This window comes from Saimiri boliviensis, chromosome 21, assembly GCF_048565385.1.
Source record: "Saimiri boliviensis isolate mSaiBol1 chromosome 21, mSaiBol1.pri, whole genome shotgun sequence".
Lineage (NCBI taxonomy): Eukaryota > Metazoa > Chordata > Mammalia > Primates > Cebidae > Saimiri > Saimiri boliviensis.
The window spans coordinates 9,046,508-9,066,440 of NC_133469.1; the positions used below are offsets into that span (position 1 = coordinate 9,046,508).

At 54.5% G+C, this 19,933-nt stretch overlaps 1 protein-coding gene across 1 annotated transcript in view; it reads left to right on the plus strand.

Annotated features, from left to right (window-relative positions):
- Nucleotides 1–140: 140 nt before the first annotated feature.
- NFAM1 (NFAT activating protein with ITAM motif 1) overlaps nucleotides 141–19,933 on the plus strand; it is a 44,916-nt gene continuing 25,123 nt past the window's right edge. Inside the window, exons 1-2 of the mRNA XM_003932803.4 lie at nucleotides 141–329; nucleotides 18,400–18,729. Coding sequence (XP_003932852.1) covers nucleotides 209–329; nucleotides 18,400–18,729 — 451 coding nt within the window. The 5' untranslated portion in view covers nucleotides 141–208. The remainder of the gene's footprint in view (nucleotides 330–18,399; nucleotides 18,730–19,933) is intronic.

The window sequence follows — 19,933 nt, forward strand, 5'->3', positions numbered from 1 at the left end:
CGCACCCCCAGCTCTTCTTCGGCCCGTGTGGCCTGGACCTGGTTCCTCATCTGGTGGCCACCCCTGCTGGGCTGTTCCCGCTTTGCTGCAGAGCGGAAGGTTGGGGCTGCCAGGGAGGAGCTTCATGGGGAAAGCAAAGGGGAAGCTGTCAGCGCCAGCTGTCCCCTCCTGTGAACTAAAGAGTCGCCTTGGACAGGCAGGCCCCCGGATGGAGAGCCAGCCTCCGAGGTGGTGGGCGCTGCCCGGCTCCGCATGCCCTCCCGGGCCCCCCATGGCCCCCCAGCTCCTCCTTGGCCTGCTGCTGTTGCCCGGGACCCTGCAACTGGCAGGTATAACATCCATCCTTCTCTCTACTCTCTCGCTCCAGAACATCAGAGCGGCTTTCATCCAGCCCTGCGCTGCTAATTCCCAGGGACCTGTCTCTGGGGATTTGCTGGTTGTCATTTGAACGCTGCAGACTTCACAGGGGAAGCCTTCAGGGAATGAGAAGATGTTTAGCTAATGCCTCGCCAAGGTGGCTTTTAAAGGGGCGGGGGACAGCTTCCCCCCAGCATTCTGGACTCTTGGCCCTTAAACAAGGAGGGTGGGCGCTGTGTGGCTTGGGTCAGGAGCTCGGGCAGTGGGGAAGGACAGCTCCCCACCCGAGGAATCTAACGCGGCTGATGCGGTGGAGCCTGCATTGAACCTGGCAAGAGGCGGGGCCGCCCTAGGGGGTTGTCGCCAGTGTTGGCCAGGGAGAGAGGTGGATACCAGGGCAGGATGGGAAGCTGCTCCCAGAGGCACAGAACTGTCAGTCACTGGAAAGGTTCGCACCTCCCGGTTCCCGAAATGAAGTAGAGGCCGAGTGTTTTAGGATGTGAGCATGTGTCTTTCCAGGCCAGTGGTGCTCCTTTCCTGGTCCCAGGCTCTCAGAAGCTGTGTGGCCAGAATTCAAGCCAGGCTGTAGGGTAGGTGGCCTCAGGGCCAGTTCATCAGGCCAGGGAAGGGCCAGGAGGGTCCCATTCCAGGGATGCCAGCACCAGGGCTCAGTGAGTTCTGCCAGATTCTCTCTGCCCCTCCTTGGCAGGGCAGCAGCCAATCCCCCCTCTGGCCAAAGGGTGGCCTCCACTGTGGAGACCAGCTGCTTTCCCTTCTATTCTCTTAGAGTTGATGAGGTTTCCAGGAGCTGCCCCATCTGTCCTGCTGCACCCCCTCTCACTACCACGAATTAGCCTTTCTGGGGCCCTTAACAGGGCAGGCACTGGCCACCCTCACAGCACCCCTTGGGGCCACTATTTTCCTCATCTGCACATTTTAAGGACAGGGAAAAGGAAGCCCAGGGAGTCCAGTTCATTTGCTCAAGGCTGTTATAAGTAAAATTTTCAGTACCGCAAAAGAAGTAGCACTTGAATATAAATTTCCTCAGCAAGGGTACAGCTCAGCCGGGCAGGGTGGCTCATGCCTGTAATCCCAACACTTTGGAGGTTAAGGCGGGTGGATCACGAGGTCAGGAGTTCGAGACCAGCCTGACCAACATGATGAAACCCCATCTTACTAAAAAACAAACAAAAAAAATTAGCTGGGCATGGCGGCATACACCTGTAATCCCAGCCACTCGGTAAGCTGAGGCAGGAGAATCGCTTGAACCCGGAGGCAGAGGTTGCAGTAAGCCGAGATCGTGCCACTGCAGTCTAGCCTGGGAGACAGCGAGGCTTGGTCTCAAAAAAAAAAAAAAAGTGTGGCTCACAGATGGAACAACAGTGAGCACACACACAGATAAGGGAGGGAAGGGGTACTTACTCCTGACACAGATTGCTCTACTGCATCATTCCGCTATTAAATTCCCTTTTATAACAAGGCCTAGCCAGTAAGTATAGGCCAGGCTCAGCCCCAGATCGGCCTCAGCCCCAAGCTGAGCCCCTCAGCCAGTGGGCTCAGGGGCTCCCCTTACCTTTGCAGAGAATGTTCTTCCCCAGAAACATACCCTGGGGAGGCAAGGGCTGGCCTGTGCGAACCTCCCCGGCTAGAGCCAGAGCCCAGGACACCATCTCCTGTAATCCTGTGGCCGCCCCCCACCCACACCACAGACGGTTGGTGCAAACACGGCCAGACCCCGGAAATGCAGTGTTGGTGTCCATGTGTCTCAGCTCACTGTCATTCTTAATTTAATTTCTCCCCAATTCCCATCCTTTCCCTTTGGGTGGTTCATCCTCCCCAGAAGACACCCAGCGCACCCTGGTAACCAAGCGGTGGGAGAGGCTTTGGGGGTGCTACTGAGGAAAAGCTCTTTTGTCACAGTCTCAACTACAAACAAAAACAGATTCCCAGCGCCACCCCCTCCCACCCGCTATTGCAACAAACGTTATACAAAAGAGAAACTGTTCTTTCGCAAGAGGTGAAAACACCCTTACGGTGTCCTAGAGTCCCTTGGAACAGCAGACACCCCCACCCACTTTTTTTTTTTTTGAGATGGAGTTTCGCTTTTGTCACCCAGGCTGGAGTGCAATGTTGTGATCTCGGATCACTACAACCTCCACCTCCCAGGTTCAAGCGATTCTCCTGCCTCAACCTCCCAAGTATCTGGGATCCCAGGCACCCGTCACCACATCTGGCTAATTTCTGTATTTTTAGTAGAGTCAGGGTTTCAACATGTTGGCCAGGCTGGTATCAGAGTCCTGACCTCAGGTGATCCACCCTCCTCAGCCTCCCAAAGTGCTGATATTGCAGGCGTGAGCCACTGAGCCTGGCCCAGTTTGAATTTGAGCTCTGCTACTCACCCAGGCGCCCTGGGCGGATCACTCATATCACTATACCTCCTCTGTTAAATGGATGTGATAGCGCTGCCCGCCTCATAGCACATCCTGAGGACTGAGAGCCCAGCATGTGATTAGAGCTCAGTGAACATCAGCCACCTGCCAGCCTCGCCAGAGCCATGGAGACTTGAGATTGATGAGCCCACGGCCTCCAGCTCATCCGGGGTGCCCGCTCCTGCTCCCAGCCATCCTCCTCCTCCCAGTTGAGTCGGGACTTGGGCCTGCCCTCTGGCTTTTTGATCCCCCTGCAAAGTCTGCTTTTATCAAAGGCAGCCACTGGTGGTGTCCCCAAGAGGGGAATTGTTGGGGGCTTGGCTTTTCTGGGAGCAGCTGCAGCCCAGCTTCTGTGGGCCTCTGTGCTCCCTTTGGGGCTGGACAGACCTGAGTTCCAGGCCTGCCTTCTTCTGGTGACGGCTGTGGGACCTGAGACAATAACGTAACCTCTCTGCACCTAAGTGTCCTCTGCAAATGTCAGTCCCCTTTCTCTTTGTGGCCTTTTCAGAATTCTGGGCTGTATTTTTCTCTCAAATATCCATTGAGAAGGACCTGTTCTAGGCACCTGGAGTGGGGGAACCCAGAGGTGAACAAGCCACAGGCCCCACTCTCAGCCTAATGGGACCATGAGCCTCGGCGGAAGTTCCAGACAGGTTTGCTCTGGACCCAGGTGTCATCGTGCTCTTTGTTGTGTAAAAGATGTTCCAGGCTGGGCGCGGTGACTCATGCCTGTAATCCCAGCACTTTGGGAGGCCAAGACGGTGGATCACCTGAGGTCAGGTGTTCAAGACCAGCCTGGCCAACCTGGTGAAACCCGTCTCTACTAAAAATACAAAAATTAGTTGGGTATAGTGGCGGGCACCTGTAATCACAGCTACTGGGATTCTTCTGAAGCAGGAGAATCATTTGAACTCAGTGGCTGGGCTGGATTTCATTGTCGAGAGGTTGTAGCAAGCTGAGATTGCACCACTGCACTCCAGCCTGGGTGACAGAGTGAGACCCTGTTAAAAAAAAAAAAAAAAAAAAAAAAAAAATGTTTCAGGCTGGGAGCAGTGGCTCATGCCTGTAATCCCAGCACTTTGGGAGGTCAAGGCCAGTGGATCACTTGAGGTCAGGAGTTCGAGACTAGCCTGGCCAACCTGGTGCAACCCTGTCTCTACCAAAAATACAAAAATTAGCTGGGCGTGGTGGTGTGTGGTATTTGCCTGTAATCTCAGCTACTCGGGAGGCTGAAGCAGGAGGATTGCTTTAACCCAGGAGGTGGAGGTTGCAGTAAGCTGAGATCACACCACTGCACTCCAGCCTGGGTGACAGAGTGGACTCCATCTCAAAATAATAATAATAATAAGGCTGAGACCTCCTGCCTCCCTTCCCGCCGCTCTGGACCTCTATCTGGAAGAGCCCCTGTTTTTCATCTTTGTCTAATCCCAATAAAGGGTTTTCGAGGCAGAGGCAGGCGGGAGAGGTAGGGGAGTGCTGGGAAGGCTGCCGAGGAGTGGGGGCAGAGTGGGAGGTGCCTGAGGGAATGAGCGCTGAGAGCCCAAAGGCAGGGCCAGGAGTTGGGGGGAGAGGCTCAGCTGACCGGAGGGGAAGCCTGACACAGCCGAGGGATACAGATTGTCATTGGGCGGATCATAAACACCCCTCAGGTAGGGGTCCACACACCCTCCCAGCTGCTTCTGTCTCACTGCTTTCTCCTCTGTCATTGTGAACTGTCACTGTGAACTGTCACATAGAAAAACACCATGCTGCATGGTAAGCACTAGAAAACAAAGTCCCAGGTGACTCCCACCAGGTCAAGAATGAGAACATCCCCGTGGCTCAGGCATCCCGCCCCCGCAAAAGGTACCCCCATCCCAGCTGGTAGGGTGATCACTTACTGGCATTTCTTCGTAATTTTATCATTAGGACACATCCCTAAACCCTAAGGACTAGCTTCGCCTGTTTGTGAACTTTGTGTAATTGAAGGTTATGTATGTGTTCTCCTGTGACCCGCTTCTCTCATTCAGCATTATGTTTGTTAAGATTCATCCACTCCACTGTGTGGCTGAAGTTCGTTTTTGTTGCTATGGATAGAGCGAGGATTGAAACCACGGCCGGTGGGTAAACCCAGCCCACTGCCTCTCGTATGGCCTGTGAGTTATGAATGGTTTTTATATTTTTAAGTGGTTGAAAAAATCAAAAGGGAATGTGCGGACTCACGTGGCTTCTAATCCTTGACTCCCAGCACGGGGCTGGCACCCAGCAGCTGCTTAGGGAACGGTGACAATCAAGGATGAATAACGCCCTGAGCAGGGTGGAGACGAGATGCCACAGGAGGGGCACCTGGGGGAGGAGATGGGATGGCTAAGTGGTCGTCCTGGTAGGAGGTGGGGCTGGGGCAAGCCCCTCCGCCCTCCCTGAGCCCTGGCTCCTCTCCAGTGTGGGTAGGGTAATGAGAGCCTCCCTGTGTAGTGAATGGGAGCGAGGACACAGGCATCCTGGGGAAATGTGGACCCAGAGGCAGGATCTGACCCTCTGCTTGCTCCTTGTGGATCTAAGCGAGGCCGTACCCTAGTGGGGACATGGGCAATGGGACCCAGATGAGACTGAAGCCAGAGAAAGCGACCAGGTGAGCCTGGTGTGAGGGAGGAGAGGGAGATGGACATGAAATTGACAGGGAGGGCACCTGGCCTCCTCGTGAGGTCTGAGCAGCCTGGATTTGGGTCCTAGGAGCCTTTGGCCAAGTCACCGGAGTATGTTGAGCCTCCACCAGCCCCCCTGTCTGGGCGCTCAGCATCCTCCCAGGCAGCAGCAGAAAGGCACTTCCAGCACCATGATGCCTCAGGGCCTGGCACCTGGGACCCCTCAGGGAGGGTCTGTGAAGTTTTGGCCCTGGGGATAGGGCTCGAGGCACAGTGCTCACCTTCGGTCCTGGGTAGTGGGTGACCTGCCCACCAGGCTCCTCAGGGCCCAGCCACCGGCCCCGCCTACTCCTCTGCACCCTGAGACTCAGGTCCTTGCAGGCCAAGGGGCTAACCAAGGCCTCCGCAGTCCTCCTGCAGGCAAGGGGAGATTCACTGTCCCTGGACACAATCAGGCTGCAGCCCCGAAGTCGCCTTTGCCAGAACAGAGCTCCTGGAGGGCCAGGCCCTGTCTGAGCTGGTTCTCTGAGGCTGTGTCCAGCATCCTCCGTCACAGAGGAAAGGCTGCAGAGTCTTGGCTGGGACGTGATGTGCTTGGCTTCTGCGGGTCTGTTTGGTGAGTGGCTGCACCTGGGGGCTTCATTCTAGGGCTTGGGGGCTGTGCAGGGTGCCCAGAAGAGGTGGAAGAGGCGGAATGCTGATCCTGGCTGAGTTCGCCTTGTACTCCACTGCACGTGCTGGGGTGGAGGAAGGGCAGGGCCTGGGCCACATCTGTGCTTGCTGCTGGTGAGCCCGCGGTCAGGGGTCTGCAGAGCATAACCGCAAACAGCCTGACTGCCATCAGCAGGCCCCTAGCCCCGGTGCACCCAGATGAGACCCTCCTGAGCCCTGGGCTACTTCCTTCCTGGGCTACTGCTCCTTATGGCGGCCACACCCACCTTTGAGGCTGGCTGGAGGCTGAGGACTCCCTGTCCCTGGAGAAGCCAGCCACGCCCACTGCCCTGAGACTTTGCTCTACACTGCTCGCTGGATCCGGAGGGTGTCCTCTCACTTGCCCACCTGGTGATACCCAAGCTGTCTGTCAAAGTCAAATTCATAGGCTCTTCTGTAGTACCCCCTCTGGCCCCCTCCTCGCCCCGAACCAGCTCAGTTCCTCTCCCTCTCCCCCGAGGTGTCACCTGTGGTCCCGAGCACACAGGCGCTCAGAGGTACGTGGGCATGACTGAGCTCACTGGAGGCACGTGAGGCTGTGGGCAGAGCCGAGGAACAAGCATCCGACTTTATGAGGCAGGCTGTGTGAGAAAGCTGGGGAAGTGCAGACAGCGCACGCAGGCTCCCGAAGCCTGGGGATGGAGGTGGAGAGGCGGAAGGTCAAAGAGCGGGTCTGCAGGATTAGGGGTGAGGCCAGACACCTCAGGACCCACCAGCATCTTGGCTAATCTCCTCGGTGGCAGCAGAGCCAGCCAGCTGAAAGCATCCCGTGGTGGGCAGGAGGAGGCGGGACGGGGAGGGAAGTGGGGAGCTGGCAGGGCGGAGGAAGTCGAAGGGGAGGGAGGGGAGGGCAGGGGAGGACGGAGGACTGGAGACGTTGTGTGCCTGGAGGCTCAGGGATCTTGGGGGAGGTCAGGATAAAAGTAAGCTCGCCAAGTTGTCCAGGGAAAGGAATGAGTGTGTTGACAGCCAGAAGCATGTATATTTTAAAAGGAGGCTAAAGTTTAACAGATCCCACAGAAGGAATCACTAATGTGAGGGAGAGTTTCAGGGGCTGAGGGAGACCGGAATTCTAGTATTTCTCTTGTTCTTGTCCTAAAATGCAAATGTGGGCTGAGTGTGGTGGCTCACGCCTGTAATACCGGCACTTTGGGAGGCCAAGGCGTGCGGATCACTTGAGGTCCGGAGTTCAAGACCAGCCTGGCCAACATGGTGATACCCCCTTCTGTGCCAAAAATATAAAAAATAAGCCAGGCATGGTGACACATGCATGTAATCCCAGCTACCTGGGAGGCTGAAGCAGGAGAATTGCTTGAATCTGAGAGACAGATGTTGCTGTGAGCCAAGATTGCACCATTGCACTCCAGCCTGGGCAACAGAGCAAGACTCTGTCTCAGAAAAAAAATATATACATAGATAAATAATATACAAACATGATCATATGACCTCCCAATTTCAAAGCCCTTAGCCAGGTGCGGTGGCTCACACCTAATCCCAGCACTTTGGGAGGCCGAGGCAGGTGGATTGCCAGAGCTCAGAAGTTCGAGACCAGCCTGGGCCACACGGTGAAATCCCATCTCTACTGAAATACAAAAAGTTAGCAAGGTGTAGCAGCGTGCACCTGTAGTCCCAGCTACTCAGAAAGCTGAGGCAGGAGAATTGCTAGAACCCTGGAGGCGGAGGTTGCTCTGAGCCAGGATTGCACCACTGCACTCCAGCCTGGGCAACAAAGTGAGACTGTCTCAGAAAAAAAAAACCCTCAGAGGCTCCACCAGGTTTCCAGGGCTGTGTTCTAACTGCTCCGCTCTCCGAGGCATCCTTCTCAGGATGTAGCCCCCTCCCAGACACAAATCCTTCCTTTCAACTCCACCAAGGTGCACTGCTCATTTCAAGGATTTGAGAAGCTTCACCTGAGAACTTTCTTGCATTTAAAACCTCCCTCCACACCCCTCCCCCAACTGTCTGCCTCCTGCTCTTTCTTCCAACTTCAGCTTCCTAAAGGGGTGGGGAGAAAGATAGCAAAATGCTCACAGCTGTGAGGTCTGCGTGGCAGAACTGTTCCGCTGAATAAGTTCAGCTTGCTTCTTGAGATTTTGCTGTCATTTCTAAAATGTCTTTTTTTTTGTTCGTATGTTTGTTTTTTAAGAGATGGGGTCTCAGCACGTGTGGTGGCTCACACCTGCAATCCCAACACTTTGGAAGGCTGAGGTAGGCGGATCACTGTCTCAGTGGTCAGAAGTTTGAGACCAACCTGGCCAAGACGATGAGGTCATGATGTCAGGAGTTCAAGACCAGCCTGGCCAATGGGGTGAAACCCCGCCTCTACTGAAAATATGAAAATTAGCTGGGCATGGTGGCACGTGCCTGTAATCCTGGCTACTTGGGAAGCTGAGGCAGGAGAATTGCTTAAACCCTGGAGGCAAAGTTTGCAGTGAGCTGAGATCGTGCCACTGCTCTCCAGCCTGGGCGACAAAGTGAGACTCCATCTCAAAAAAAAAAAAAAAAAAAAGACAAGAGGAATGGGGTTTCACACTGTCACCCAGGCTGGAGCGTGGTGGTGCAGTCATGGCTCACTGCAGCCTCAAATCCCTGAGCTCAAGTGATCCTCTCACCTCAGCTCCCAGAGCAGCTGGGACTGCAGGCACTACCACCTTGCCCAGCTAATTGTAATTTTATTTATTTATTTATTTTTCCAGAAACGGGGGCTTGCTATGTTGCCCAAGCTGGCCTTGAATTCCTAAGCTCAAGTAATCCTCCTACCTCGGCCTCCCAAAGTGCTCGGCATTTCTAGAATTTCTAGTGAACATGTTTCACTTTGTTACTAGGAGGTGGACGGGCCTTGGCTTTCAAAACAGGCCAAAAGAATTCTAATTTAAAGAACAAGTCATGACCCACCCTCCAGGGGTTGCCTTTCCAGGAACCCCTTGCACCTCCCACGCTGAGCTGCCCTCTGCCACCCCCAGCTCTGGCAGCCCAGGGTGCTTGCTTTCTCCTACTCTTTCTGTCTCCATCAGTCAGCTCCCTTCCTGGTGGCAGGAGCTGGCCCTCCTTGGTGAGACTTTGAATGGACACACACTCCCTGCTGAAGGAGGCACCCTGGGGGGCTGTTTTCCTCACTTCATTTTGCCCACTCCAGTTCAGAGACAGAAGCAGACCCCACCCCCACCCTTTCGGCCCTATTGCCACCTTCCACCCCATCCTGATGCCCCACTGAGGGTAGAGAGGCGGATATGAAAGGAGAGGCTGAGTCCCCTGATGACCCAGGCCGCACACTCCAGAGTTGGAGTGACTTGATCTTCTTTAGACCTTCTTTTTATGTCTGTTTGTTTTTGTTTTGAGACAGAGTCTTGCTCTGTAGCCCAGGCTGGAGTACGGTGGCATGGTATTGGCGCACAGCAAACTCTGCCTCCCGGGTTCAAGTGATTCTCCTGCCTCAGCCTCCGGAGTAGCTGGGACTACAGGCGTCTGCCACCACGTCCAAATAATTTTTGTATTTTTAGTAGAGACGGGGTTTTGCCGTGTTGGCCAGGTTGGCCTCAAACTCCTGACCTCAGGTGATCCGACCGCTCACTTTTCCAAAGTGCTGGGATTACAGGCATGAGCCACAGAGCCCGGCCTGGACTTTCAAAACAGGTGAAAAGGAGGCCACTGCTGTAGAGACGCCAATAGACCCTTGTGAGGCTTATTCCCGATCCAGACCCTGGACATTCTGCACTTGGTCTGTGTTTCCGAGTGGCCACTGTATGCCCTGATTTGGGGGTCTAGAGGCATGAAAACGAGCTGTGGACGGGCTGTGGAAATGGCCACATCTTGATGCATCTCTGTAATTTGGAGGTGCTGAAAGATGTGACAGGCTGTCCAATGGCGCCATTCCAAAGGCGACGATGCTAAAAGCTCTGAAATAGTCTCGGTTCAAAGGTTGCCTTCCAAGGCCTGCGACGTGCCCCTCCCTCGCCAGTCACTCAGCCACACGCCTTCGCATTTGAGGCCTGCGTCCTGCCCGCCTGCTCGTCTGTGGCATCCTGGGAGCCATGCTTAGGCACATGGCTGGGGCTCTGTGATTAAACCGCCAGCCCCAATTGCAGCCTTTCAGATGGGCCTTTAAAATGGCACAGCTCTGAGAGGTGCCAGAATTAAATTGGAGGGCAAACTCCATCCCTAAAATAAAGACCGTGGGAACTGCTGCCTTCTGTAGCTGGGCAATCAAAGTGTTTTCCTTTAAAATCGACCTAAGTCGGAATGGATACCTTTGATCAGCGTGTCCGGGTCCTCACGCCCTTGGCTCACAATGCTCGCTGGATGCCACGTGGGGATTCAGTTCCATGCAGGGGGAGCCAGGACGGAAGCCCTGACCCATGGCTTGTGATGAGAGGAGCCTCGGCAGCTGGAGCAGCGGGAGGGACTGGGGAGATGGCCGGTGGCAGATTCCGAGGGTGAGAGGAAGCCGTGGAAGCATTTTCTTTTTTCTTTTTAGTTTTTGAGACAGTTTCACTTTTGTTGCCCAGGCTGCAGTGCAGTGGCTCGACATCCGCTCACGGCAGCCTCTGCCTTCAGGGTTCAAGCAATTCTCCTGCCTCAGACTCCTAAGTACCTGGGATTACAGGCACGTGCCTCCATATCCGGTTAATTTTTGTATTTTTAGTAGAGACAGGGTTTCACCGTGTTAGCCAGGCTGGTCTGCAACTCCTGACCTCAGGTGATCCACCTGCCTTAGCCTCCCAAAGTGCTGGGATTAGAGGCATGAGCCACCTCACCCTGTCACAGAACCAGTCTGTAGAGGGTTTGTGAGGTCTCTTCTGTTTGGGAAGCTGCAGGCTTTGCTGGAGCTGAGGGAACAGTCCCCCGGTGCTTAGGGCCATTTCCAACTAGCATTGCCCCCAGGCTGCTGCGTGTTGCTGGCCCTGTCTACTTATTATATGACCCAAATTTAAGGCAACAGCCTCTGAATTTCTGACTCCCTTTAAAAAAGTATATTTCTTTCCAGGCGGGGCATGGTGGCTCATGCCTGTAATCCCAGCACTTTGGGAGGCTGAGGTGGGTGGATCACAAGGTCAGGAGTTTCAGACAAGCCTATCCTGGCCAATATGGTGAAACCTGTCCCTCTAAAAAAAAAAAAAAAAAAAAAAAAAAAAAAGAAGAAGTGTATTTCTTTCCTTTGAGAATTTTTTCTCTTGCTTGCTTTGAGGGGTTTGTTTGAGATAGAGGTTCGCTCTTTTACCTACGCTGGAGTACAGTGGTATGATCTTGGCTCACTGCAACTTCCACCTCCCAGGTTTAAGCGATTCTCCGGAGTGCCTGGGATTAAAGGTGTCCCCCACCATGCCCAGCTAATTTTTGTATTTTTAATAGAGACAGGGTTTCATCATGTTGGCCAGGGTGGTCTCAAATTCCTGGTCTCTGGTCATCCACTCACCTCGGTCCCCCAAAGTGCTGGGATTACAGGCATGAGCCACCACACCTGGCCTGTTTGTTTTTTGAGACAGGGTCTCTCTCTGTCACCCAGGCTGGAGTGCAGTGGCATGATCATAGCTCAATGCAGCCTCAAATTCCCAGGCTCAAGTGATCCTTGAGTAGCTAGGACTACAGGCGTGCCACCACACCTGGCTAATTTATTTATTTATTTAGTAGAGACAGGGTCTTGCTATATTGCCCAGGCTGGTCTTAAAGCCCTGGGCTCAAGAGATCCTCCCACCTCAGCCTCCCAAATTGCTGAGATTCCAGGTGTGACCACCACATGCAGTCTGAGGTTTAAACATTGTTGTATAGTATGGTATAGTTTAGTATAGTATAGTATAGTATAATGGTTAACAGTGGTGTGGCAGGCGCAGTGACTCATGCCTGTAATCCCAGCACTTCGGGAGGCTGAGGTTGGCGGAGCACCTGAGGTCGGGAGTTTGAGACCATCCTGACCAACATGGAGAAACCCCGTCTGTACCACAAATACAAAATTAGCTGGGCATGGTGGTGCTTGCCTGTAATCCCATCTACTCGGGAGTCTGAGGCAGGAGAATCGCTTGAACCTGGGAGATGGAGGTTGTGGGGAGCCTAGATCACGCCACTGTACTCTAGCCTGGCCAACAAGAGTGAAACTCCGTCTCAAAAAAAAAAGAGAGAGAGATAGTGGGGTTACAGACTCAAAGGGACCCAGCTTAAAATCCCATGTCTACCACCACTGTTTGGGCAAACATCTTCCCTCCTCTGAGACTCAGTTTTGTCATCTGCAAAAGGCAACAGCATTCCCAGGGGACGTTGGCTCTTCTGATCACATAGCAGAACAGTAATGCCTGAGAGTCTGTGCTGTGCAGGAAGCCAGACACCCAGGAGTGGCTCAGGAAGGAAGCGAGCAAGTCCTGGAGATAGACGGGGGACCCCAAAGCCCAGGAGAGGAAGGAGTGGGTAAGACATCCCCGCAGCTGGGATAGCACAGGTGACGAAGCCCGACATCTACGCGGAAGTAGGTGAGTGAGGGCCAGAGAGCGGCCAAGCAGGGCTGTGCAGGGCCTGTGAGGCAGGAACTGGATCCTCCCGGCCAGGGACTTTCCATTTCTTTAGCAGTGGCCCAAAGTTAAGAGATGCATGTTTTAGCGTGACCCTGTCTGAACCCAATTGTATGAATATAACCGAAACCAGAAGGTCACAAACAGTGCCTTTACTACGAATGAAATGCTTCGTGTTCTATTTTTTTTAATTGCTTGTCTTGACCCTGTAAATTGATTTCAGACTCCTTCCTGGGTCTCCTCCAGCAGGGAGCCTCTGCCGGTTCAGGCAGGGCAGGAGCGGGATGAGTTTGTGGATCACTAGGGGCTCAGAGCCACAGAGGCAGCCCTGGTTGGGCGGGAGAGGGGGCGGGTTGGGAGCTGTTGAGGTGGAGGGGTGGGGGGCGTGTGCCGGCGGCGGGCAGGTCTGATCCTGAACATCAGTGAGCCACAGGAAAGCTGCCAGGTGGACACACAAAGACGTGGGGGCGCATCCCACCAGGGACTCACTCAGTGTGGGGTCCCTGTGCCAGGGGTGGGAGGATGGTTAACTCCACCCAGCTCTCAAACCACAAGTTCAAGCAGCCACAGATTCATAAGAAGAACTGGAAAAGGAAGGACTCAGGTACCCTCAGGCGGTTGGCAAAGTCTTTCCCAACAAGGGTGGGAGAAGAGGAGCTGGAAGCTGTGGGCAGCGGGCTGTTCATGCCCAGAGCCCTCACATACCACACCACTGAGGGGACTTCAGCTGGGCCAGGCCAGCACCCAGGATGGGGATGGTGCACAAGCCTGGGTCAGGGACAGGCCCCTGGGGGTCCTGCTGCTCCTGGACCATCAGGGCCTGTGTCCCTTGTGCTGAGGGCGTGTCATTTAACCACGAAGAAGGGTAGGGTATGTCATTTAACCCGGGCTTTCCCAAACCCCCAAATTTGCCTCTTTTTTTTTTTTTTTTTTTTTTTTGTGAAACAGAGATAGCTCTTGTTGCCCAGGCTGGAGTACAGTGGCTTGATCTCGGCTCACTGCAACCTCCGCCTCCTGGGTTCAAGCTATTTTCCTGCCTCACACTCCCAAGTATCTGAGTCTATAGGCGTGTGCCGCTACACTGGCTAATTTTTTGTATTTTTAGTAGAGATGGGGTTTCACCATGTTGGCCAGGCTGGTCTTGAACTCCTGACCTCATGTGGTCTGCCCACATGTGCTGAGGTTACAGGCTTGAGCCACCACACCCAGCTGGCATTTGCCTTTGAAAATCCTCAAGGAGGACTCCCTGCCTCATTCTTGTTCCCTGGAGAAAGGCAGCCTGGCCCTTGGCAAGGAGCTGGGTTCCAGGTCCAGTGAACCCCGCCACAGCCCCTAAAGGTTGGCATTGTTGCTCTCCCTGTGTTGCAGGGAGACACTGAGGTCAGAGAAGTTAAGCCGCCTGCCCAAGGTTGCACAGCCTGGAAGTGGCCGAGCCAGGAGCTGAATCCAGGCCTGTTGCCTCCAAAACCTGGGCTTTCCCAGATGCCTGCACTCATCGCCCCTGTTTCTGGCCAGGCCCAAGGCTTCCTCACAGTGTGGGAGAGACTTCCCTGGAGCTGCAGGGAAGTGAGGGATGGGGGAGTGTACCGCCCCAAAACACAGTCTCCGGTATAGCGGCATAGCAGGGTGGGCAGACGGAGCAGGATGCATGGTGCTGCCCAGATGACATGTCTGTGCTTGCAGCCATGTGGGGGTGGGGAGCCACAGGGAGGAGCTGAAGGCTCAGAACAAATAGCCAAGCCCTGGGGTGGGGCCCTCCCAGACACCTGTGGCAACCCTGCCTCTGGTGGCCCTGCTGCCCTCCTGCTCGACCCTGCTGCCCTGCTGCCCTCCTCCCCCATGGTCCTCAGCCGGGTGCCCTCTCCCCTCTCCCTGTACCATCCCGTCCACATTCACCAGGCTGGAGAGGCTCCTATCCGGAAAACTCCCCAGGAGCCAAACTCTCCCTGCCCCTGCAGCCTTCCCTCCCAGCAGGGCAGAACAGGCCGGGGAGTTCACACCCTCACCGGCCCCTCCTCACCCTCTGCTCCAACTCTGCCCTCCCCAAGTCCCAGGGGAGCTCCTTGCAGCCACCTCCAGGCCCTGCTCTCCACCGGGAGGGCAAATGGAGAATCCTCCTAAGTTCTCTAAAAGGTTGGCATCCAATCCATTCCCTGCACAGAAAACTCCTGGGGCTCCTTGAGACGCTTCCTCCCTGCGCCCCAGGGCCAACCCCAGCTTCACCTGCCCCAGGTCCCTGGGACCTGGAGAATGACCAGAAAAGCAGCGGGAGCAGGTCCTAGGCCCTCTAGACACCTTGGTGTTGGAGGGCTTCTCCCTGCAAAACCTAGTTCCTCCAAGTCAAAGTACTATGGTCACCGGAAGTCACACGAATCCCAGTTCTTCACATCTCTAACCCTGTGTAACAGACGAAACTTCAAACTCTGACGCTGAAGTGGTTCTCCATGTCACCCACGTCCTGTGTGAGGGGGAGGGGCGAGGTCCCTCTTCTCTTTCCTGCCCAGACCCCCTCCTTGTTCGTCCCCACTGATCAAGCTGGTGGAGGTGGAAAAGACCTGCCGCGTCTGTCAGGCGCGTGGGAGGCTGGCCCTGGGCTCTGGGTGCTTGTAGAGTTGGCCTCAAGTCCCGTGGGGCATGGTCATGGCCTGCTCAGGACCCCCATGGAAGTGCTACAAACCAATGACAGCTGAAAAGCATTTGTGGACTTGGAAATGACCATGACACCTATCTTCAGCACTGAGCCGTCATGGGGAACCGCTTCTAGTTGGCAGCCAACCAGGGCCTGGACCCTCTACGGCCTGTACCCTGAAGGGGCCTCTGGGAGGCACGGGTCCAGGAGATGGGGTGGGAGCTGGGCAGTTGCAGGGGTCCAGCTCAGGGGTACTGACACCCAGTGAAAGGAAGGCTCAGGGGAGGCAGTGAGCCGCATCCAGAGGCCAGAGCCTGGAGGTCTTGGCAGTGCCTGCAGACTTGCTGTCCTCTCCCTGGGTTTTTTGGCCTGATGTCTCCAGACTGTCTGTTGTTATTGATGGAGCTGGTCAGAGACTGCTTCCTCTCTTCACTTTTTAGAGACAGCAGTTTCATCAGAGGTCTGACGTTTTTGCTTCAAAACCTCGCCTTGCTGTGGCAGACCTGAGCCAGAGCCGAGCGTTTTCATGATCCTAACACTCTGACCTTAAAATAACACATCCCAAAAGAATACAGAACAATGGCCATCCGATTTTATAGATTTCCCTGGAATTATAAAGATCGGCTTAATTGTGATAGCAGAGTTCATCGTTTTCTAGAAGGATACTTCAGACGGGGAGAATTTTTAAAGACAGTCGGTCTGAAGTCTTCCTGCCCAGGAGGAACAGGAAGGTTTCATGGTGCTGACTGTGTCTGTCCCCCCCCTGGAGTGGCCTCTTAGCTACACCGTGAGGAGGAGCAGGAGGCCCCGGTGAGGAGACAGAGGTCACAGGTCGAGGGGCCCCCAGGATAGGGGCACAGAGGGGGAATTGGCCTGTGAGTGTTGTGTGGGGCTGCAGGGTGGGGTCGGTGGCAATGTCATTTGTGGTTCACCCCACCCCTCTTGTCTCGTACAATTTTTTTTTTTTTTTGAGACGGGGTCTTGCTCTTGTCACCCAGGCTGGAGTGCAATGGCACAATCTCGGCTCACTGCAACATGAGCCTCCTAGGTTCAAATGTTCTCCTGCCTCGGCCTCCCAAGTAGCTGGAATTACAGGCTCCTACCACCATGTCCGGCTAATTTTTGTGTTTTTAGTGGAGATGGAGTTTCGCCATGTTTGGCCAGGCTGGTCTCAAACTCCTGACCTCAGGTGATCAGCCCGCCTGGGCCTCCCAAAGTGCTGGGATAACAGGCATGAAACACTCTGCCCAGCCTGGGGGCGTCTCTTTTAGTGGCTCAATAAGAAGCTCAAAATATCAGCGTGGCTAAAGTTTTGAGTGATTAACTGAAACGCGGGGCCGACTCCGTGTCTGTCCTGCATCTTCCAGAAGGCTGGCCTCCCTTTGGGACGCCCCTCCCAGAGCTCTGGCTCAGAGTTGAACTGAAGAGACCTGGGAAGAGTCAGCCTGGCCTCACTCCAGCCCCACACCACAGGCAGCGCCCGCACCTCACTTTCCCCAACAAAATAAATCTTGCGGCTCCTCTGAGCATCTCAAACACACTATCTTCTCCCAAGTAACAAACCAGCCTGCATGTTCTTGGCTGCTGGCTGCCGACCTCAATTTAGAACTGTCTGCTGCTCAGCTGCTAGAGAAGGCAGGGCCTGGAGCGCCTGGGAACGCTGAAGCTGAGGGCCCTGAGCAACTGAAGTCTGGGGCAGAGGGTGGCTGCTGCCCCCAGCTCAGGATCCAAACAGCATCTCAGAGGCCTGCAGCAGGGGTTAGAGGCCCCCCAGGGAGGGCTGTTGCTTTTCGAATTTTCAAACTGTTTTCTAAAGTGCCTCTGATGATTGGAGGGGAGGGGTGGCTCCTGCAAAACTGGCCTTGTCACGGTCGGTTGACATCATGATCACAGCCAAAATGGTCCCACGTGGAGCACCTCTGCATTGTTGGAAAAACCACTCTCAGGATGTTGCCTGTTACACTAGATAAAAACCTAACTGGCTGGGCGCGGTGGCTCATGCCTGTAATCCCAGCACTTTGGGAGGCTGAGGCGGGTGGATCACCTGAGGTCAGGAGTTCCAGACCAGCCTGACCAACATGGAGAAACCCCATCTCTACTAAAAATACAAAATTAGCCGTGTGTGCTGGTGCGTGCCTGTAATCCCAGCTACTTGGGAGGGGAGGTTGCAGTGAGCTGAGATCACGCCACTGCACTCCAGCCTGGGCAACAAGAGCGAAACTCCGTCGCAAAAAAAAAAACCCAAAAGCAAAAACCTGACAAATCCTTCCCCAGTCCAGGAGAGGTTTGTGTCTCCTGCCACCTGTGTGCCCTCTTCCCCTGGCACGGGAGAACTGTGGCTACACCTGTCTCCCTCCCTGTCTATCGCCAGGAAATGCTTGGGCTTCTTTCTTTTGTTTTCTTGCCTCCTTCTTTATTTCTCATCCATCACCAGCTTTCACTCTTCTCAGGCCTGGGCATTTATTCCACGTGGCCTCTTGGATTTCGGGAAGGAGGAGGGTTAGGAGAGCAGGCTCTGGTGTCTCCCAGCCCTGAACGCGGTTGGAGCTCCACTCTCTACCTGCTGAGGGATCAGGAGCTAGGTGCCTCAGCTCCCTGCGCCTCAGACTCTTCCCCTTTGTAAAACAGGGGCTCTCATTTTGCCTAGGGGTATATTAGGAGAGGCAGAGCGGTGTGCGTGATGCGCCTGGCACAAGTCCGACACACAGCCAGTGCAGGAGAGGCAGGGGCTGCAGCTGCAGAGGTGGGGGCACAGGAGGCATGAGACTTGTCTTTTTTTTTTTTTTTTTGAGATGGAGCTCGATCTTGTCACCCAGGCTGGAGTGGAGTGGCATGATCTCAGCTCACTTCAACTTCCGCCTCCCAGGTTCCAGCGATTCTCCTGCCTCAACTTCCCCAGTAGCTGGGACTACAGGTGCCCACCACCATGCCTGGCTGATTTTGTATTAGTAGAGACCAGGGTTTCACCATGTTGGTCAGGCTGGTCTCAAACTCTTGACCTCAGGTGATTCGCCTGTCTCGGCCTCCCAAAGTGCTGGGATTACAGGCGTGAGCCACCGTGCGTGGCCACAAGCCTTGTTTTAACCTGCAAGTGGGTGGGACTGAGGCAGCCTCAAGTGACCTGTCATTCTCTCCCTTTGCTTCCCCTCCAGGAGGACAGTCAGTGACCCACAGCAGCCTGCCCATCATGGCCTCCCTGGCCAACTCACCTGTCTCCTTCACCTGCAGGGTCACCTACCCGTACACCCCCCAATTCAAGGCTTTCACAGTCAGCTACTTTCACGAAGATCTCCATGGGCAGAGGAGCCCTGAGAAGCCAACCAACTGCCACCCTGGACCGGGCACAGAGAACCAGACCTACACCCTGAACTGCCTGGTCACCCTTGTGCCGCCAGGCGCATCAGCCACTGGCACCTACTACTGCTCTGTCCACTGGCCACACACCGTGGCAAGAGGCAGCGGCACCTTCATTCTGGTCAGAGGTGAGGCTTCCTCTGTGGCTTTTCCGGGAGCGAAGGACCCAGAGATTTCAACCAGCAGTTTGGGACTCCAGATCAGAAATAGAGAACGGGGCCAAGTGTGGTGGCTCATGCCTGTAATCCCAGCATTTTGGGAGGCCAAGGCGGGTGGATCACCTGAGGTCAGGAGTTTGAGACCAGCCTGGCCAGTATGGTGAAACCCTGTCTCTACTGAAAACACAAAAATTAGCTGGGTGTGGTGGTGGGTGCCTATAGTCCCAGCTACTTGGAAGGTTAAGCCATGAGAATTGATTGAACCCGGGATTTGGAAGTTGCAGTGAGTGAGCCTAGATTGTACCATTGCACTCTAGCCTGGGCAACAAGAGCAAAACTCTGTCTCAAAAAAAAAAAAAAAAAAAAAAAAAGGAAAGGAAAGGAAAGCCGGGCACGGTGGCTCATGTCTGTAGTCCCAGCACTTTGGGAGGCCGAGGAGGGAGGATCACCTGAGGTCGGGAGTTCGAGACCAGCCTGACCAACATGGAGAAACCTCATCTCTGCTAAAAATACAAAAAAAAATTAGCCAGCATGGTGGCACGTGCCTGTAATCCCAACTACCCAGAAGGCTGAGGCAGGAGAATTGCTTGAACCGGGAGGCAGAGGTTGCCGTGAGCCGAGATCGAGCCATTGCACTCCAGCCTGGGCAACAAAAGCGAAACTCCATCTCAAAAAAAAAAAAAAAAAAAAAAAAAGGCAGTGGCTCAAGCCTGTAATCCTAGCACTTTGGGAGGCTGAGGTGGGTGGATCACCTGAGGTCAGGAGTTCAAGACCAGCCTGGCCATCATGGTGAAACCCCATCTTTAAAAAAATACATAACAAAAAACATGGAAATAGAGAATGGTTTGCCTTCTCTGCCGGTGTTGGCAAAGCAGGACCGAGCCTTTTCAGGGAGCCCCGGCCTGCAGCTGTGCCAGGGCTCCACCTGCGTATAGAAAGGGAAGGCCTGGCTTGCAGATCGGCCCCTAGATGCCTCTGGAAGGTGACCTGAGAGAGCTCACCCGGGCCCTTGGTCTCAGTGAGCATGGGCATCATGGTTTGGTGGACTTCTGTAGAACTAGCCAGGTGCATGTATGTACTTGTGGGGGCCTCGTGTATGTGAGCACTTGGCTCATGTATAATATACCTTTAGAGGTACAGGTTTTTAGTTTTCATCACGTTTTCTTATTTTTAT